The sequence below is a fragment of the Salvelinus namaycush genome, unplaced genomic scaffold (assembly GCF_016432855.1).
Source record: "Salvelinus namaycush isolate Seneca unplaced genomic scaffold, SaNama_1.0 Scaffold909, whole genome shotgun sequence".
Classification (NCBI taxonomy): domain Eukaryota; kingdom Metazoa; phylum Chordata; class Actinopteri; order Salmoniformes; family Salmonidae; genus Salvelinus; species Salvelinus namaycush.
In genome coordinates this window covers 32,655-49,178 of record NW_024061652.1, presented here as the reverse complement: position 1 = coordinate 49,178, position 16,524 = coordinate 32,655, and the positions used below count along the sequence as shown (strand labels likewise).

The following is a 16,524-nucleotide window of genomic DNA, read 5'->3' as shown; positions in this document are numbered from 1 at the left end:
GCTCCCAAACTATCTACATGCAGTGCTTGAAGTGGACTGAAATAGGAGCTGGTACTCAGGATTTTAGGGTCCAGTACTGTTTATATTCAGCTGCCGGAAATCAAGCAGGAGAAAAGCACCAGTCTGTTCCGGCCCAATTCAAGCTCTGTCCACATAGAGAATCACTATGTCCTGACTGAGGATCTATATGTCCTGCGGATCGTTAGGTGATGAGGAGTGTGAGGTGATGAGGATCGTTTAGGTATTTTGTATTTTGTATTTATTAACGATCCCCATTAGCTGCTGATCGTTAGGTGATGAGGAGTGTGAGGTGCTGAGGATCGTTTAGGTGATGAGGATCGTTAGGTGATGAGGATTGTTAGGTCATGAGGATCGTTAGGTGATGAGGGTTGTTAGGTCATGAGGATCGTTAGGTGATGAGGGTTGTTAGGTGATGAGGGTCTTTAACTGATACTCACATGGGGTCCACCTTTTCCCAAATCACCTGGAAGTCCTCCTGGCCCCGGGGGTCCCTGTTCAGAGAAACACGTATTAATTCACCGAAAATTATGACTTGTACTAATTTATCACTCACACAAAAAATATACTCTTTTTTTTCTTAATTTTTATCGTTTTGAAAGTTTTTCAACAATATGTCTGTTTCCCATACAGTTGCCTTCCGAATGCATCAAAGGTATCTTACCATGGCTAATGTGAACGTTAACAGACATTTTACTAGATACTGTACTGTAAAGATGTAATACATGTGTCATGTGTGAATGTGTAATTAATAATACTGTAAAAGACTTACAGGGGGTCCATCGTCTCCAACACCCTATGGAGGAAAACAGAAACACCAGACGAGTCAATGCCACTATAGCATCTTACTATAGCATCTCACTATAGCATCTAACTATAGCATCTTACTATAGCATCTTACTATAGCATCTTACTATAGCATCTTACTATAGCATCTCACTATAGCATCTAACTATAGCATCTTACTATAGCATCTTACTATAGCATCTTACTATAGCATCTCACTATAGCATCTTACAATAGCATCTTACTATAGCATCTCACTATAGCATCTCACTATAGCATCTTACTATAGCATCTTACTATAGCATCTTACTATAGCATCTTACTATAGCATCTTACTATAGCATCTCACTATAGCATCTTACTATAGCATCTTACTATAGCATCTTACTATAGCATCTTACTATAGCATCTTACTAAAGCGACTTAATAGGCTCTATGAAGGCTCTATGAAGGCTTCATTAATAAGCCTTAGAAGCTATGTTTCATGTGATGTGAGAAAGCAGAATATTCTATGGCTGGGCCCTCTGAGTCTTCAGTATGGACTGATTCCACTAATGAATGAGTGGTTCATAGAGAATGATGTAACTCACAGCTAGTCCACGAGGTCCTGGTTTCCCGGGTTCCCCCTGAAACACAGTAAAATAGCATGTAAGTTTGAAAACACAGTGAACATGAGACAACTGTAAAGAGAATATTTAATATGCACTGTGAGTTAATCATCCCCCATCCAGCACCCAAAGCAAACTATGCATGTAGAAGACATAAAAGTATTTTCTCCATAAAGACATGTTTTTAGCTTGTCATGTACACAGAAACAGAATTCAGTATCGTGTCCTGTTTCCCCCAGGACCACATACACATACTAAACATGTAAGATGCTTTGGATAAAAGCCTCTGTTGCATATATTCACACATGACTTGTATTCTTATACTGTAATAGTCTAGCCACTGTTCCAAATCCTTAGACATTGTCAAACACACACCAAACACACACCAAACACACACCAAATACACACCAAACACACACTAAACACACACCAAACACACACCAAACACACACCAAACACACACCAAACACACACCAAACACACACCAAACACACACCAAATACACACCAAACATACACCAAACACACACCAAACACACACCAAACACACACCAAACACACACAAAACATACACCAAACATACACCAAACACACACCAAACATACACCAAACACACACCAAACACACACTAAACACACACCAAACACACACCAAACACACACCAACTAAATTCTGCAGCTGTTTGATTCCTGTGCTGTAATATTCTCGCGAATTTCTTTTCCTTCTTAGACAAATTAAGCCATCTGAGTAAAATCATTAACTAGAGACTCAACAAACTATGTATGAGGAAAACATCAAAGTATTTCTCCATAAAGACCTGCTTTCATCTCATCAGAAACACACAGCAACAGTATCCTACTCCGCATCCTTTTGACACTTCCACTGAATATTCTGGACAATTTCCTTCTTAGACAAATGAAGCCGTCTGAGTAATTACTTAACTAGAGACTTCACAGACTGAATTAACATTCCTCCAGTTTAATCCTGTGACTGAGAACCTGAGCCAGGCAGGGTACACACCAAAACGAAGAAAAAAATAGGGAGGGATTTAATGAACTCGTCCAATAAGAAACACTAATTTTGTTCTTCGTTGCAAATCGTTTTAATTTTTTTCCCCTTGCTTGCCCTAATGAACACAACTCTGATGCTTGGGCCTGGTTCCCCACAGAGATTACCCAGAACTCTGGCAGGGAGGGATCAGGGATCAGGGATTAAAGCTCATTTGTCATGAGGAATTGCTTTACGCGTTGTAATTGTAATTCCTGCTGTCTTGCCTGCCAACACAGTGGGCGAATGGATGGTCAGCAGCTTGGCTCAGTCACCTGACTGAGAGTTACCCTGGTCCCAGATCTGATTGTACTGTCTGGTGTGACAATGACCAAAGGAATTGACAAGACAGCACCAACACATCTGGGACCAGACTGTCTGAGAGTCTATGAAGCAGAAACATTAAAGGGCTCATTAGTGATTAGTTACTCACTTTCTGTCCAAGGGGACCATCAGGGCCTTCATCTCCAGTAGGGCCAGTCAAACCCTGCAGAGAGAGGAAGAGAGGAGAGAGAGACCAGGCTTCACTAATCCATCACAACAAAGACAGAAATGTCATCCAATGTCAGTAGGAGATCAGCTGTACGCTAGAAAACCATAAGAGTTAGTTGATACCTTTTCAAAAGCGATCATAACAGAAAACCTTTCTCTAAGAAATGTTTTTGCAACTTTACAAACTTTAAGGTGTGCTTTAAGCCTTCCTAATCTCATAATAATTCCAGCTGTGTATGTACATGATGTCATAAAATAAGTTGCGTACAACACAGCTAATGGGGTGGGAGGAGCTCAGAAGTAGGCGTGTGTACGTGGGCAGGGCTAAACGATGCCCCTCCCACAAGGAATGAATCGGTAAACACTGTGCATTAGTAGAAACGGGTATCCAGTACTTTTCAGCACAGCTTGACAGAATGGCAAAGCTCTGAAATACATGCTCTTTTCCATTCTCTGACTTATGTTGGCATTTTCAAAATAGTTTCAACAAATGCTTCCTTGGATTATATTGATTTAAGATAGATCATGTTTAGTTTGAATAGATGGTGGCATCTAGTCTAGAATAGGAAATATCTCCACAGACACCACGGTCAGGACACTGAGAGCATCTGAGACAAACTGAGACATCTCTGTGAGACAGTTAACTTACTGGGAGAGTGGTTAACCCAAACCCACATTCCTCTGGTCCAACTCAAACAAGATCCATTGACAGGTATCATTCCACAGCAGCCTGAGGATCCTCAACTGGAGAATGGAGACTGGAGACACCCACAGCACAAACACTGCTGGGTACTGTTTCACTAAGGCTTTATGGGCGTGAGAAAAAATATTGCCAAAATAATAAAAACACTTCACAGCAATCATTTTCTGGACAAAAATAATATCCAGTTGAACATGTACACGGAGTTTAAAAACATTAAGAACACCTGCTCTTTCCATTTCACAGACTGACCAGGTGAATCCGGTTGAAAGCTATGATCCCTTATTGATGTCACTTGTTAAATCCACTTCAATCAGTGTAGATGAAGGGGAGGAGACAGGTTAAAGAAGGATTTTCAAGCCTTGAAACAATTGAGACATGGATTGTCTATGTGTACCATTCAGAGGGTGAATGGGCAAGACAAAATATTTAATTGCCTTTGAACAGGGTATGGTAGTAGGTGCCAGGCGCACCGGTTTGTGTCAAGAACTGCAACGCTTCTGGATTTTTCACTCTCAACAGTTTCGCTTGTGTATCAAGAATGGTCCACCACCCAAAAGACATCCAGCCAAGTTGACACAACTGTGGGAAGCATTGGAGTCAACATGTGGAATGCTTTTGACACCTTGTAGAGTCCATTCCCTGACAAATTGAGGCAATACTGGCAAAAGGGGGGAGCAACTCCATATTAGGAAGGTGTTCCTAATGTTTGGTATACTCATCCACTTTGATATCTCATCCGTATGCCTTTGTTCACACTCTATAGACCTACTAGTCACTTTGATATCTCATCCATATGCCTTTGTTCACACTCTATAGACCTACTAGTCACTTTGATATCTCATCCATATGCCTTTGTTCACACTCTATAGACCTACTAGTCACTTTGATATCTCATCCATATGCCTTTGTTCACACTCTATAGACCTACTAGTCACTTTGATATCTCATCCGTATGCCTTTGTTCACACTCTATAGACCTACTACAGTCACTTTGATATCTCATCCGTATGCCTTTGTTCACACTCTATAGACCTACTACAGTCACTTTGATATCTCATCCGTATGCCTTTGTTCACACTCTATAGACCTACTACAGTTACTTTGTTCACACTCTATAGACCTACTACAGTCACTTTGATATCTCATCCGTATGCCTTTGTTCACACTCTATAGACCTACTACAGTCACTTTGTTCACACTCTATAGACCTACTACAGTCACTTTGATATCTCATCCGTATGCCTTTGTTCACACTCTATAGACCTACTACAGTCACTTTGATATCTCATCCGTATGCCTTTGTTCACACTCTATAAACCTACTACAGTCACTTTGATATCTCATCCGTATGCCTTTGTTCACACTCTATAGACCTACTACAGTCACTTTGTTCACACTCTATAGACCTACTACAGTCACTTTGATATCTCATCCGTATGCCTTTGTTCACACTCTATAGACCTACTACAGTCACTTTGTTCACACTCTATAAACCTACTACAGTCACTTTGATATCTCATCCGTATGCCTTTGTTCACACTCTATAGACCTACTACAGTCACTTTGTTCACACTCTATAGACCTACTACAGTCACTTTGATATCTCATCCGTATGCCTTTGTTCACACTCTATAGACCTACTACAGTTACTTTGATATCTCATCCGTATGCCTTTGTTCACACTCTATAGACCTACTACAGTCACTTTGACATCTCATCCGTATGCCTTTGTTCACACTCTATAGACCTACTACAGTCACTTTGATATCTCATCCGTATGCCTTTGTTCACACTCTATAGACCTACTACAGTTACTTTGATATCTCATCCGTATGCCTTTGTTCACACTCTATAGACCTACTACAGTCACTTTGTTCACACTCTATAGACCTACTACAGTCACTTTGATATCTCATCCGTATGCCTTTGTTCACACTCTATAGACCTACTACAGTCACTTTGTTCACACTCTATAGACCTACTACAGTCACTTTGATATCTCATCCGTATGCCTTTGTTCACACTCTATAGACCTACTACAGTTACTTTGATATCTCATCCGTATGCCTTTGTTCACACTCTATAGACCTACTACAGTCACTTTGTTCACACTCTATAGACCTACTACAGTTACTTTGATATCTCATCCGTATGCCTTTGTTCACACTCTATAGACCTACTACAGTCACTTTGACATCTCATCCGTATGCCTTTGTTCACACTCTATAGACCTACTACAGTCACTTTGATATCTCATCCATATGCCTTTGTTCACACTCTATAGACCTACTAGTCACTTTGATATCTCATCCATATGCCTTTGTTCACACTCTATAGACCTACTACAGTCACTTTGATATCTCATCCGTATGCCTTTGTTCACACTCTATAGACCTACTACAGTCACTTTGATATCTCATCCGTATGCCTTTGTTCACACTCTATAGACCTACTACAGTCACTTTGATATCTCATCCGTATGCCTTTGTTCACACTCTATAGACCTACTACAGTCACTTTGTTCACACTCTATAGACCTACTAGTTACTTTGTGAACCTACAGCAGAAGTGTGACTGAAATGCAAACTACCTACAAAGTGATACATGAACCATGTACACTTGATAGTATGCTTTAGGATATTAATACAAACTAATATCCTAGGAGTGTTTTCCTAACCTGCTTTTCTCCCTCCAATTTGGATGGAAGCTACAGTTAATTAAGTGCAGGCCTTCCTTCTCTCTGCCTGAACAAAAAGGCTGTTGTGTTACAAAGGAAACTGTCAATTTCTTAGCCTTTTCTTTGCTCCCGAGTGGCGTAGCGGTCTAAGGCACTGCATCTCAGTGCTAGAGGCGTCACAACAAACACCCTGGTTTGAATCCAGGCTGTAACCCAACCGGCCGTGATTGGGAGTCCCATAGGGCCGCGCACAATTGGCCCAGTGTCGTCCAGGTTTGGCCGATCTAGGCCGTCATTGTAAATAAGAATTTGTTCTTAACTGGCTTGCCTAGTTAAATAAAGGTTACTATAAAGGTTAATATATATATTTGGCCTGCTTGAAAATTCTTCACATTTTTCTCCGATTGGCTCCTCTCTTGGGTAAGATTGATTGGCTCCTCTGTTGGGTAAAGATTGATTGGCTCCTCTCTTGGGTAAAGATTGATTGGCTCATATTTTTAAGGGTAGAAGGTGTACATATTGAGAAGTTCCACCTCCTAGCTACTGTACTGCTGCTATAACATGAATATGACAGTCATCATGACTAGTTCACTATTACTATCATCAAAGATAACAAAAAAGACGCCAATGACGACAAACAGGAAATTGAAGGCAGAGGATGAAACAGGATACTCACATCATCCCCGGGCTCGCCTGGCAACCCGGCTGAGCCTAGTTTACCTGCATCTCCACCAGGACCCTAACAACACAACAACACAACCACAATAGAAAGCATAAGAACAACAGCATACAGTCAAATACAGCAGAATTACTAGATGATAATGACATAGTATTGTGTCAACAATAAAATAAAGTTTATAATTACAGCAGGGCCATCCTCTCCGTCGTCTCCCCTCTCACCCTGAAATAGAAAAAGGCCTACATGTGAAATGCACAGATAAATATATATCTATATATATTCACATATGTAAACATATGTGTTTATACATAATTGGTCTAATTCTAAATCTTCCGCATGCAGCCGGTTTATGGTTGTAAAAAGGGTTGTGCTCGCCCACCGTACAAATCACATAATCGCATAATTATGAACAAGTGTTGGGATGATTGTGATAGTGACATGAGGTGAGCACATCCCATCTTACAAATCAATTATGAACATGAGTTGTGATAATGCTCTTTATCATTTGGAAGATAATTCAAGTTAATAGAGGAGAGAACGTACAGCGACACCATCAATTCCTGGGACACCTGCGGGTCCTGGAGGGCCGACGGGGCCTGAGGCCCTCTGGACAAAGAGACGGTCAAACAAGGCAATCAGCTATGGATATCATTGCTATACATAATGAACATCTGTATGGGACATACTGTATGTCTGAAAATGAAGGAGAGGCAGAAGTCTCCTTTAGGCTTAGCCAATAATAATTCATTCAAGGAATAACAGGTGCATAATTGCCATAGCAAAGCAAACATAAGACACCAACACAACTGAAGCAAATACCCTTCGTTCTGAGAAATATGTTCAATCCATGTGGTAGTAGCTACCCACTGGGCACAGACATCAATTCAACGTCTATTACATTTTGGTTCCAACGTCATTTCATTGAAATGATGTGGAAACAGCTTTGATTCAACCAGTGTGTACCCAGTGAGTACATGATGTAAATAAATACTGTATGCTCAGTCACAGTCACCCAGTGAGTACATGATGTAAATAAATACTGTATGCTCAGTCACAGTCACCCAGTTACAAAAAGGAAATGATCATCCTTTGATTTGTTTCAGTATTTCTTATAGAACTTCACGTACATGACTAGACCAACTATAATCTGGCCATTCTGCTAGTTGATTCCACAACAATAAATCCATGAGAATAACATCATGTAGATACACTCACCTGAAGTTCTGCTTCATCAACCTGAAAGCAGAGGTACACAGAGAAGGACTTACTTGTGTGGAGCAAATAAGGACAATCTGCACCAAAAGTACCCAAAAAAGTGGCCCGCGAGCCATGGTCTCTCCTGCTCTTCCCTCTCCCGGACAGCAAGAACGGGTAAAAATGTTTTCCTTTTTCTTGGATGAGTTGGGTTGATGGACCCCCGACAAAAAAAGTCACCCAACTGAATCCGTTTCTACCAACTGAACCGCCAGAGGTACCATAGGCATCAAAGCCTTATGCATATTCATGACCTGCTTAGTTATAGGAAGTGATTGGCAGAATTCACGGACTGCGCCAGAGAACAGACTGGGAGGGGTTATTATGGGTACAGAGGGTAAATGGAAAATTGAAAATAATAGCGGGCAATTTAAATGGCTTGGGATTTATTGAACCACCTGTTTAGTGTTAATCTTTCATGTTGTTTATTTACAATGGTTGCCTGGGCTAGATAATACCAGCCTCTTTACTGGCTATTTTGATCATTTAGTTCAGTAATTTGACAATCGTTGCAGTCTGTTTTGTCAATGGTTCTTACCGACGTCCTGACTGATAGGTCATTGCAGGTCTGTGGTCGCCCCACATCACAATGAATGTGCATCGATTGGAGCTCAAACTGAAAAATAAACACAATAATAATAATCACTCCGACATAAGTCACATTCACAACCTATGTATAATATAATTGGCAAAATAGTGATCGTTAAATCCTTAGTTATCGTCACCAATCCTCAATCGGCTAAACCATCATGTAGGACTAATCCTCACATCACATGCATGATTCTCAACTAATCATAGTAATTTGACACTAACAGTAAGATAACTACTGATTGTAATGTTATTAATATATCTTTATTGTGACCACGAATAGAGTGAACCTGCCTGATGATAAATATTTTTTTTTTAAATACATCCCAAACCACAATTATTATCAAAGGGCAATTACGCGCGATATTACGCGGACTTTTACTCTGTGATTTGGTTTTGGGACTATATTACAAACATCTCCCTATAATATTGCACTGCCATCATAGAAACTTTGCCTGGTCTTCCCTAGACACAGCCAGGTCATCTTCTGGACTAGAACCTCTGTGTTACAATTCCCACTTATTTGTAGAAATTGACATGGCGGAGCGCCACGCATTCCTTATAGGCCGCATTCGGCTAAAAAGTCACTCTCGGAGTAGGTCATTTACAGTAAAACTCTCCAATGTAGGCTAGAGTGTATGCCGAAAAACTAGGTTTGAATATTTGGAGTGGTCCTGTCGTTACTCACTATTGTGCCTTAAAGTCCCAAACCTCTTGTACTTGCCATAGGACTAGCCTTATGAAAGGAGGCTAAGCACAAGTTCACAAAACAATCAACTTACTGGCACTGCTAAAACGGGGTTATCCTTCAGCTTTCCAATCAACGTGTATCCATCCAGGTTGACTATACCTCTCTGGGGTGTGTTCTGAGAGTCCACCATAATGCAATCCACGAACAGAGTTACAGAACGCTTGCTGACTTTCAGTAAGATATTGTGCCATTGAGAGTTGAAGAGGAACGGTAGGAAAGGGAAAACGGCCGTCTCTCGTGTTTTATTCAATGTTGTGAAGGTAAATTCAAGAGACAGCGATTCTCCGTTCAGTCTAACGGCAAGCTGCTCTTCGCCGTTCAAATCTTGCATTTGCCAAATATTCCAGTTCTTGGTTACGGCACTGCGGTTCATTCGTAAAACTGTCACAAACGCAAATTCCTCCGGTAGTCCAAGGGGATACGCTGATCTGAAACATGGAGAGAAATAGTCACTTATCTTGTACATATTAGCCTTTGATAAGTTGGCTAATATCGCCAATGCTAACATCACCATGCATAGTAGGACTAGATGTTAAGGCCTAGTTGTCTATTCATCTACATGCTTTACACATCGAGTCCAGAGTAATTTACCAAAAAAAGTGTATATAATTGTAGTTAAATTATACACAAGTGATGCTATGGCTAAAATAATGTATACTTCTCCTAAAGTGAGCAGTGGCCCTTCATGTGGCCTATTAGCGCGGGAGGTAGCCCAGCGGTTAAGAGCGTTGGGCCAGTAACTGAAAGGTCGCTGGTTCGAGCCAACTAGGTGAAAAATCTGTCGATGTGCCCTTGAGCAAGGCACTTAACCCGAATTCCTCTTGTAAATTGCTCTGGATAAGATACTGCAATGTGCTGCGAGTTACCCTGATTCAGCACCATGGACAGGGACATGACCGGTAGATGGCAGTGTTCACCAATACTGCAGCTCTCTGGCCAATTACTGCAGAACCGTTGACCTACAGTATATATTTAATTGTACTATTGTTCCTGGGGTTATCCCTAAGATCTGGAAAGTGGAACCGTCCAATCTCCAAATGATCTTGCCTTTCCAAACTTTTAGAATCCCTGACCAACTGTCAGATAAGAACTTCTCGTTCTATTCTTAATGTGAATATAGTTTTAAACCTGGACATACTGTAGCACCGGTTCAGCTGCTACGCTCCTTTTAGATAATGTGTTAAGTTGCTTGGATCATAAAAATCATTGTGCTGCCTTATTTATAGACATTCCCAAGGCCCTTGACACTGTTGACCATCACACTCTCATTCAAAGGTTGACTGAAATAAGCCTGGATCAGGCTTCTTGCAAGTGGTTTGAAAATGATCTGTCAGACAGGGTACAGTGTGTGATTTCTGATGGTGTCAAGTCTAGGTTCCTGGATATTAGGAAAGGTGTACCACATGGGTCGGTATTGGGACCTGTTCTCTTTACTTTTTATATACATAATATTGGTCTATTTGTTCAAACTTGTAATATTCATCTGTATGCAGACGATCCTGTTATGTATGCCGTTGCCCCAACTGTAGACCAGGTGTTGTTAGAGCTGCAATCTGACTTTGTTGCCTTACAGAATGCCCTGTTTATTTTTTTAAAAGTTGGACTTAATGTGGGCAACACTAAATATATGTTTTTCTCTAATTCTCACACTTTTTTTCCCGATGGACTATATATTTATTAATTAAATGGTTCTCCCATCAATCAGGTTCCTGCCTATGAATATCTGGGCTTTTGGATTGACAAGGATTTATTGTTTAAAAAACATACTGTGGCAGGTAGCCTTGTGGTTAGAGCGTTGGACTAGTAACTGAAAGGTTGCAAGTTTGAATCCCCGAGCTGACAAGGTAAAAATCTGTGGCTCTGCCCATGAACAAGGCAGTTAACCCACTGTACCTAGGCTGTCATTTAAAATGAGAATTTGTTCTTAACTGACTTGCCTAGTTAAAATAAACTTGTTAAAAAGCTAAGATTTAAAGTGGGCTTCTTTTTTTGAAATAGATCTTGCCTCTACCTAAACAGCAGGAAACAGATTGTACAGTCAACTTTCCTGACAGTTCTTAACTATGGTGACACAATACCCAGAATGCAACAAGCAGCCACTAACTACTCTTAACCCTTAGGATGCTGTCTACCATAGTGCCCTTCACATTATCACAGGTGACAGTTTTAATACTCACCACTGCATCCTGTATCAAAAGGTTGGCTGGTACCCATTGAAGTCCCGTAGATCAATTCATTACTCCTTTTTTGTTTACAAAGCTTGTTTACAATTAGATGTTCTGGTGCTACTCGGGCAGTTTAGAGTGTTAATTGAATACCTAGTAGCTGAGGACTGTAACTGTTTTTCATAAATGTTGTGTTTGTATTGATTGCCGTTTTGTTTGACATTGTATTGGTTGTTGTATTGCTGTGATCAGGGCACTCTTGGGATTCAGACCATGGTCACAATGGGTTTTCCCTGAATAAATAAAGAATAATAATTTTATAATAATAATACATTACATCTACAGCACTAGCCGCCCACTGGATCTGTGCTATTTACCTTGTGTTAATTCTGAAGTTGAATGCTGGCCCTATTTTGTAGGCAACATGCTGAGAGGTTGATCCAGGCCCCTTTTGAACTGTTCCTCTTCTGGCCAGCTCAGCAATGTGAAACTGGGACATTATATAAAAACCTGTTGGTAGGATAATGTACATTAGGGATACTTGTTGACATGGATAGTTTTAATTTGTTTTTTAAAATTGTTGTTTTTTATCTAAGTAGTTTGAACTCTCACCTGGGAAACTATCCTCTCCGACCTTAATCGGAGGACACAGGCCCTGCTCAGTTTGAATGTCAGCTCCAGAGGAAAAAGACACCCCTGCAAAGAGGAAGAGACAGACTGACTTGTCTTGGCTGAAGTAGGATATGTGTGTGTGTGTGTGTGTGTGTGTGTGTGTGTGTGTGTGTGTGTGCGTGCGTGCGTGCGTGCGTGCGTGCGTGCGTGCGTGCGTGCGTGCGTGCGTGCGTGCGTGCGTGTGTGTGCACATCCATGTGCCCCCTTCTTCCTAGCCTGCACCAGTGCTGATTGCCTTGTAGCCCGACCTTCACACTGAAAGAAGCTGCTACTGCAGTGATTACAGTACGTGGACAGACAGACATCCAATCACCCATCCAATCATCCAGTGTTTGGAAAGCTGCTGCACTGCTGTACGTAGCCCTGCTGTGAGCACTGAATAAATATTATCCCTGAGTATTGGTTGTTTCCTCTTAGGCCTAACACCCTGGCTCGAGACTTGACATCTTGGCTCACTGATGCAGTCCTACCTAGCTGCACCATTGTATCAATCAGTTTCTTACCATCATGAAATGTTGAAATAAGAACTGTTCAAGAGTCACGTCATCATCAATTGGGAATTCACATCGCCTATACATTCAGCTTTTGCCAGGGTTTAAGAAGATATTTAAACGCACTACTCTATTGTCTGTATGTCTTCTACAGAGTATTAAACAATACTTACTCTGCGAGTGAAGGCCTGTGCTGAGGCATTGTGGGATCACATAGCATAACAAGTAGAGGAGGACCTCCCTAAAATACAAATGGCATGTCATCACAGATGTTAGGAACGCAGATGTTAGGGACACAGATGTTAGGAATGCAGATGTTAGGAACACAGATGTTAGGAGCACAGATGTTAAGAACACAGATGTTAAGAATACAGATGTTAGGAACCCAGATGTTAGGAATACAGATGTTAGGGACACAGATGTTAGGGACACAGATGTTAGGAATGCAGATGTTAGGAACACAGATGTTAGGTTAGGAACACAGATGTTAGGAATGCAGATGTTAGGTTAGGAATGCAGATGTTAGGAACACAGATGTTAGGAATGCAGATGTTAGGTTAGGAATGCAGATGTTAGGAACACAGATGTTAGGAATGCAGATGTTAGGAACACAGATGTTAGGAATGCAGATGTTAGGAACACAGATGTTAGGTTAGGAACACAGATGTTAGGAATACAGATGTTAGGAATGCAGATGTTAGGAACACAGATGTTAGGTTAGGAACACAGATGTTAGGAATGCAGATGTTAGGAACACAGATGTTAGGAATGCAGATGTTAGGAACACAGATGTTAGGAATGCAGATGTTAGGAACACAGATGCTAGGAACACAGATGTTAGGAATACAGATGTTAGGAACACAGATGTTAGGTTAGGAACACAGATGTTAGGTTAGGAACACAGATGTTAGGAATGCAGATGTTAGGTTAGGAACACAGATGTTAGGTTAGGAACACAGATGTTAGGAACACAGATGTTAGGTTAGGAACACAGATGTTAGGAATGCAGATGTTAGGTTAGGAACACAGATGTTAGGAACACAGATGTTAGGTTAGGAACACAGATGTTAGGTTAGGAACACAGATGTTAGGTTAGGAACACAGATGTTAGGAATGCAGATGTTAGGTTAGGAATGCAGATGTTAGGAACACAGATGTTAGGTTAGGAATGCAGATGTTAGGAACACAGATGTTAGGAACACAGATGTTAGGTTAGGAATGCAGATGTTAGGAACACAGATGTTAGGAACACAGATGTTAGGAACACAGATGTTAGGAACACAGATGTTAGCAGATGAATAAGCCCTCTTTGTACCAAAACAGAATCCTATATATAGAATCCTATATCATCAACAGCAGGGTTCTGCAACCCTCTTCCTGGAGAGCTACCGTCCTGCACGTTGTAACTTCCAACCCTAATCTAGTGCACCTGATTTTAATCATTAGCTAGTTGATAAAATGAATCAGGTTAGTTACAACAGGGGCTGGAGCAAAAGTCTACAGTAAGGGAGCTCTCCAGGAACAAGGTTGGAGACCCAAGATCTACAGATTTGCAGTTCAGTTCAAAATGTATAGCCTAGTCTGTGAACTTTAATACATGAATGACTGTATAATAGCAGCATGCATGCATAATGCAAAGCAATACCTACATACATCAATCAATAAATGAATGTTTACCTTTTGAATCCACCCATTCAGTAGGCCTTTAGCAGGTTTTTTTGTGGTTGGAAGAGTCTGTCCACAGGTCCCAGCTGTGTGAGGAACAAGAAGAACCTACAAAATACCACCTCTGGTAAGACTGGCAAACTGAGGAGGTTTTCTTTGAGGCGTGACTTATACTGTTCTCTGGGGGTGGGGAGTGGGTCCTCTGGTTAAACACTGTACTAGGGTTAGTATCCCATATCAAATCAAATTGTATTTGTCACATACACAGTTTACAGCAGGTATAAAAGGTGCTCCCTCAACAGTGCAGTACAATATCAATATCCATAATAATCAAAAGTCAAGAAGTAGTAAGAAGGTAGTATGCATAGTAATGAAACAGTTATGTACACAATCAGATATACAGTATAAATTATGAATGTACTATGTCAAGTATGACTGTTTTTACAATTATAAAGTGGATAGTGTCTTGGTCACACAGGTGAATAAATAGTGTATAAATAGAACAACAGCATTGACTGTGTGTGTGTGCGTGTGTGTGTTAATGTGTTTGTGTGTGTTAATGTGTGTGTGTGTGTGTGTGTGTGTGTGTGTGTGTGTGTGTGTGTGTGTGTGTGTGTGTGTGTGTGTGTGTGTGTGTGTGTGTGTGTGTGTGTGTGTGTGTGTGTGTGAGAGAGAGAGAGAGAGCTTCTGTGAAAGGGATGGCTGTATGGAGAGTCAAGGCAAATAGTCTCTGAGCAGATAGACAGCTAGGCTTAGCTGCTCAGCAGTCTGATGGCCTGGTGGTAGAAGCTGTCTCGGAGCCTGTTGGTTCGAGACTGGTTGCTACGACACCGTTTGGTCTGGTGGCAAAAGCTGTCTCGGAGCCTCTTGGTTCGAGACTGGATGCTCCGACACAGTTTGGTCTGGTGGTAGAAGCTGTCTCGGAGCCTGTTGTTCTGAGACTGGATGCTCCGACACTGTTTGGTCTGGTGGTAGAAGCTATAGGGTATCCACATGGTATCCATAGAGTATCCATAGGGTATCCATAGAGTATCCACAAGGTATCCATAGGGTATCCATAGAGTATGCATAGGGTATCCACAAGGTATCCATAGGGTATCCATAGAGTATCCATAGAGTATCCACAAGGTATCCATAGGGTATCCATAGAGTATCCATAGCGTATCCATAGAGTATCCATAGAGTATCCATAGGGTATCCACAAGGTATCCATAGGGTATCCACAAGGTATCCATAGGGTATCCACATGGTATCCATAGGGTATCCACCACGTATCCATAGGGTATCCATAGGGTATCTATAGGGTGGCCCATAGGCTATCCATAGAGTATCCATAGAGTATCCATAGGGTATCCACCACGTATCCATAGGGTATCCATAGGGTATCTATAGGGTGGCCCATAGGCTATCCATAGAGTATCCATAGAGTATCCATAGAGTAATCATAGAGTATCCATAGGGTGGACCATAGGTTATGCCATAGGGTGGCCCATAGGTTATCCCATAGGGTGGCCCATAGGGTATCCATAGGTTGGCCCTTAGTGTATCCATAGGGTGGCCCATAGGGTATCCATGGAGTATCCATAGGGTGGCCCATAGTGTATCCATAGGGTATCCATGGAGTATCCATAGGGTGGCCCATAGGGTATCCATAGGGTGGTCCATAGGGTATCCATGGAGTATCCATGGAGTATCCATAGGGTGGCCCATAGGGTATCCATAGGGTATCCCTAGGGTGGCTCATAGGGTATCCCATAGGGTATCCCTAGGGTGGCCCATAGGATATCTATAGGGTATCCCATAGGGTGGCTCATAGGGTATCCCATAGGGTATCCATAGGGTGGCCCATAGGGTATCCATAGGGCTCTGGTCAAAATAAATGCACAATTTGGTGCCATCTGGGACATACTCCATGTCTTTATCACATGC

General features: G+C 41.4%; 1 protein-coding gene across 1 annotated transcript in view; it reads right to left on the bottom strand.

Annotated features, from left to right (window-relative positions):
- The window catches only part of LOC120043427 (collagen alpha-1(IX) chain-like), a 43,367-nt gene extending 27,777 nt beyond the window's left edge, over nt 1–15,590 (bottom strand). The window contains exons 1-8 of the mRNA XM_038988008.1: nt 15,422–15,590; nt 12,145–12,277; nt 9,634–10,030; nt 8,802–8,879; nt 8,225–8,245; nt 7,007–7,069; nt 791–814; nt 459–512 (exon numbers count right to left, since the gene is read on the bottom strand). Of these exons, the coding sequence (XP_038843936.1) occupies nt 459–512; nt 791–814; nt 7,007–7,069; nt 8,225–8,245; nt 8,802–8,879; nt 9,634–10,030; nt 12,145–12,277; nt 15,422–15,590 (939 nt within the window). The remainder of the gene's footprint in view (nt 1–458; nt 513–790; nt 815–7,006; nt 7,070–8,224; nt 8,246–8,801; nt 8,880–9,633; nt 10,031–12,144; nt 12,278–15,421) is intronic.
- Between the last annotated feature and the right edge of the window lie 934 nt (nt 15,591–16,524).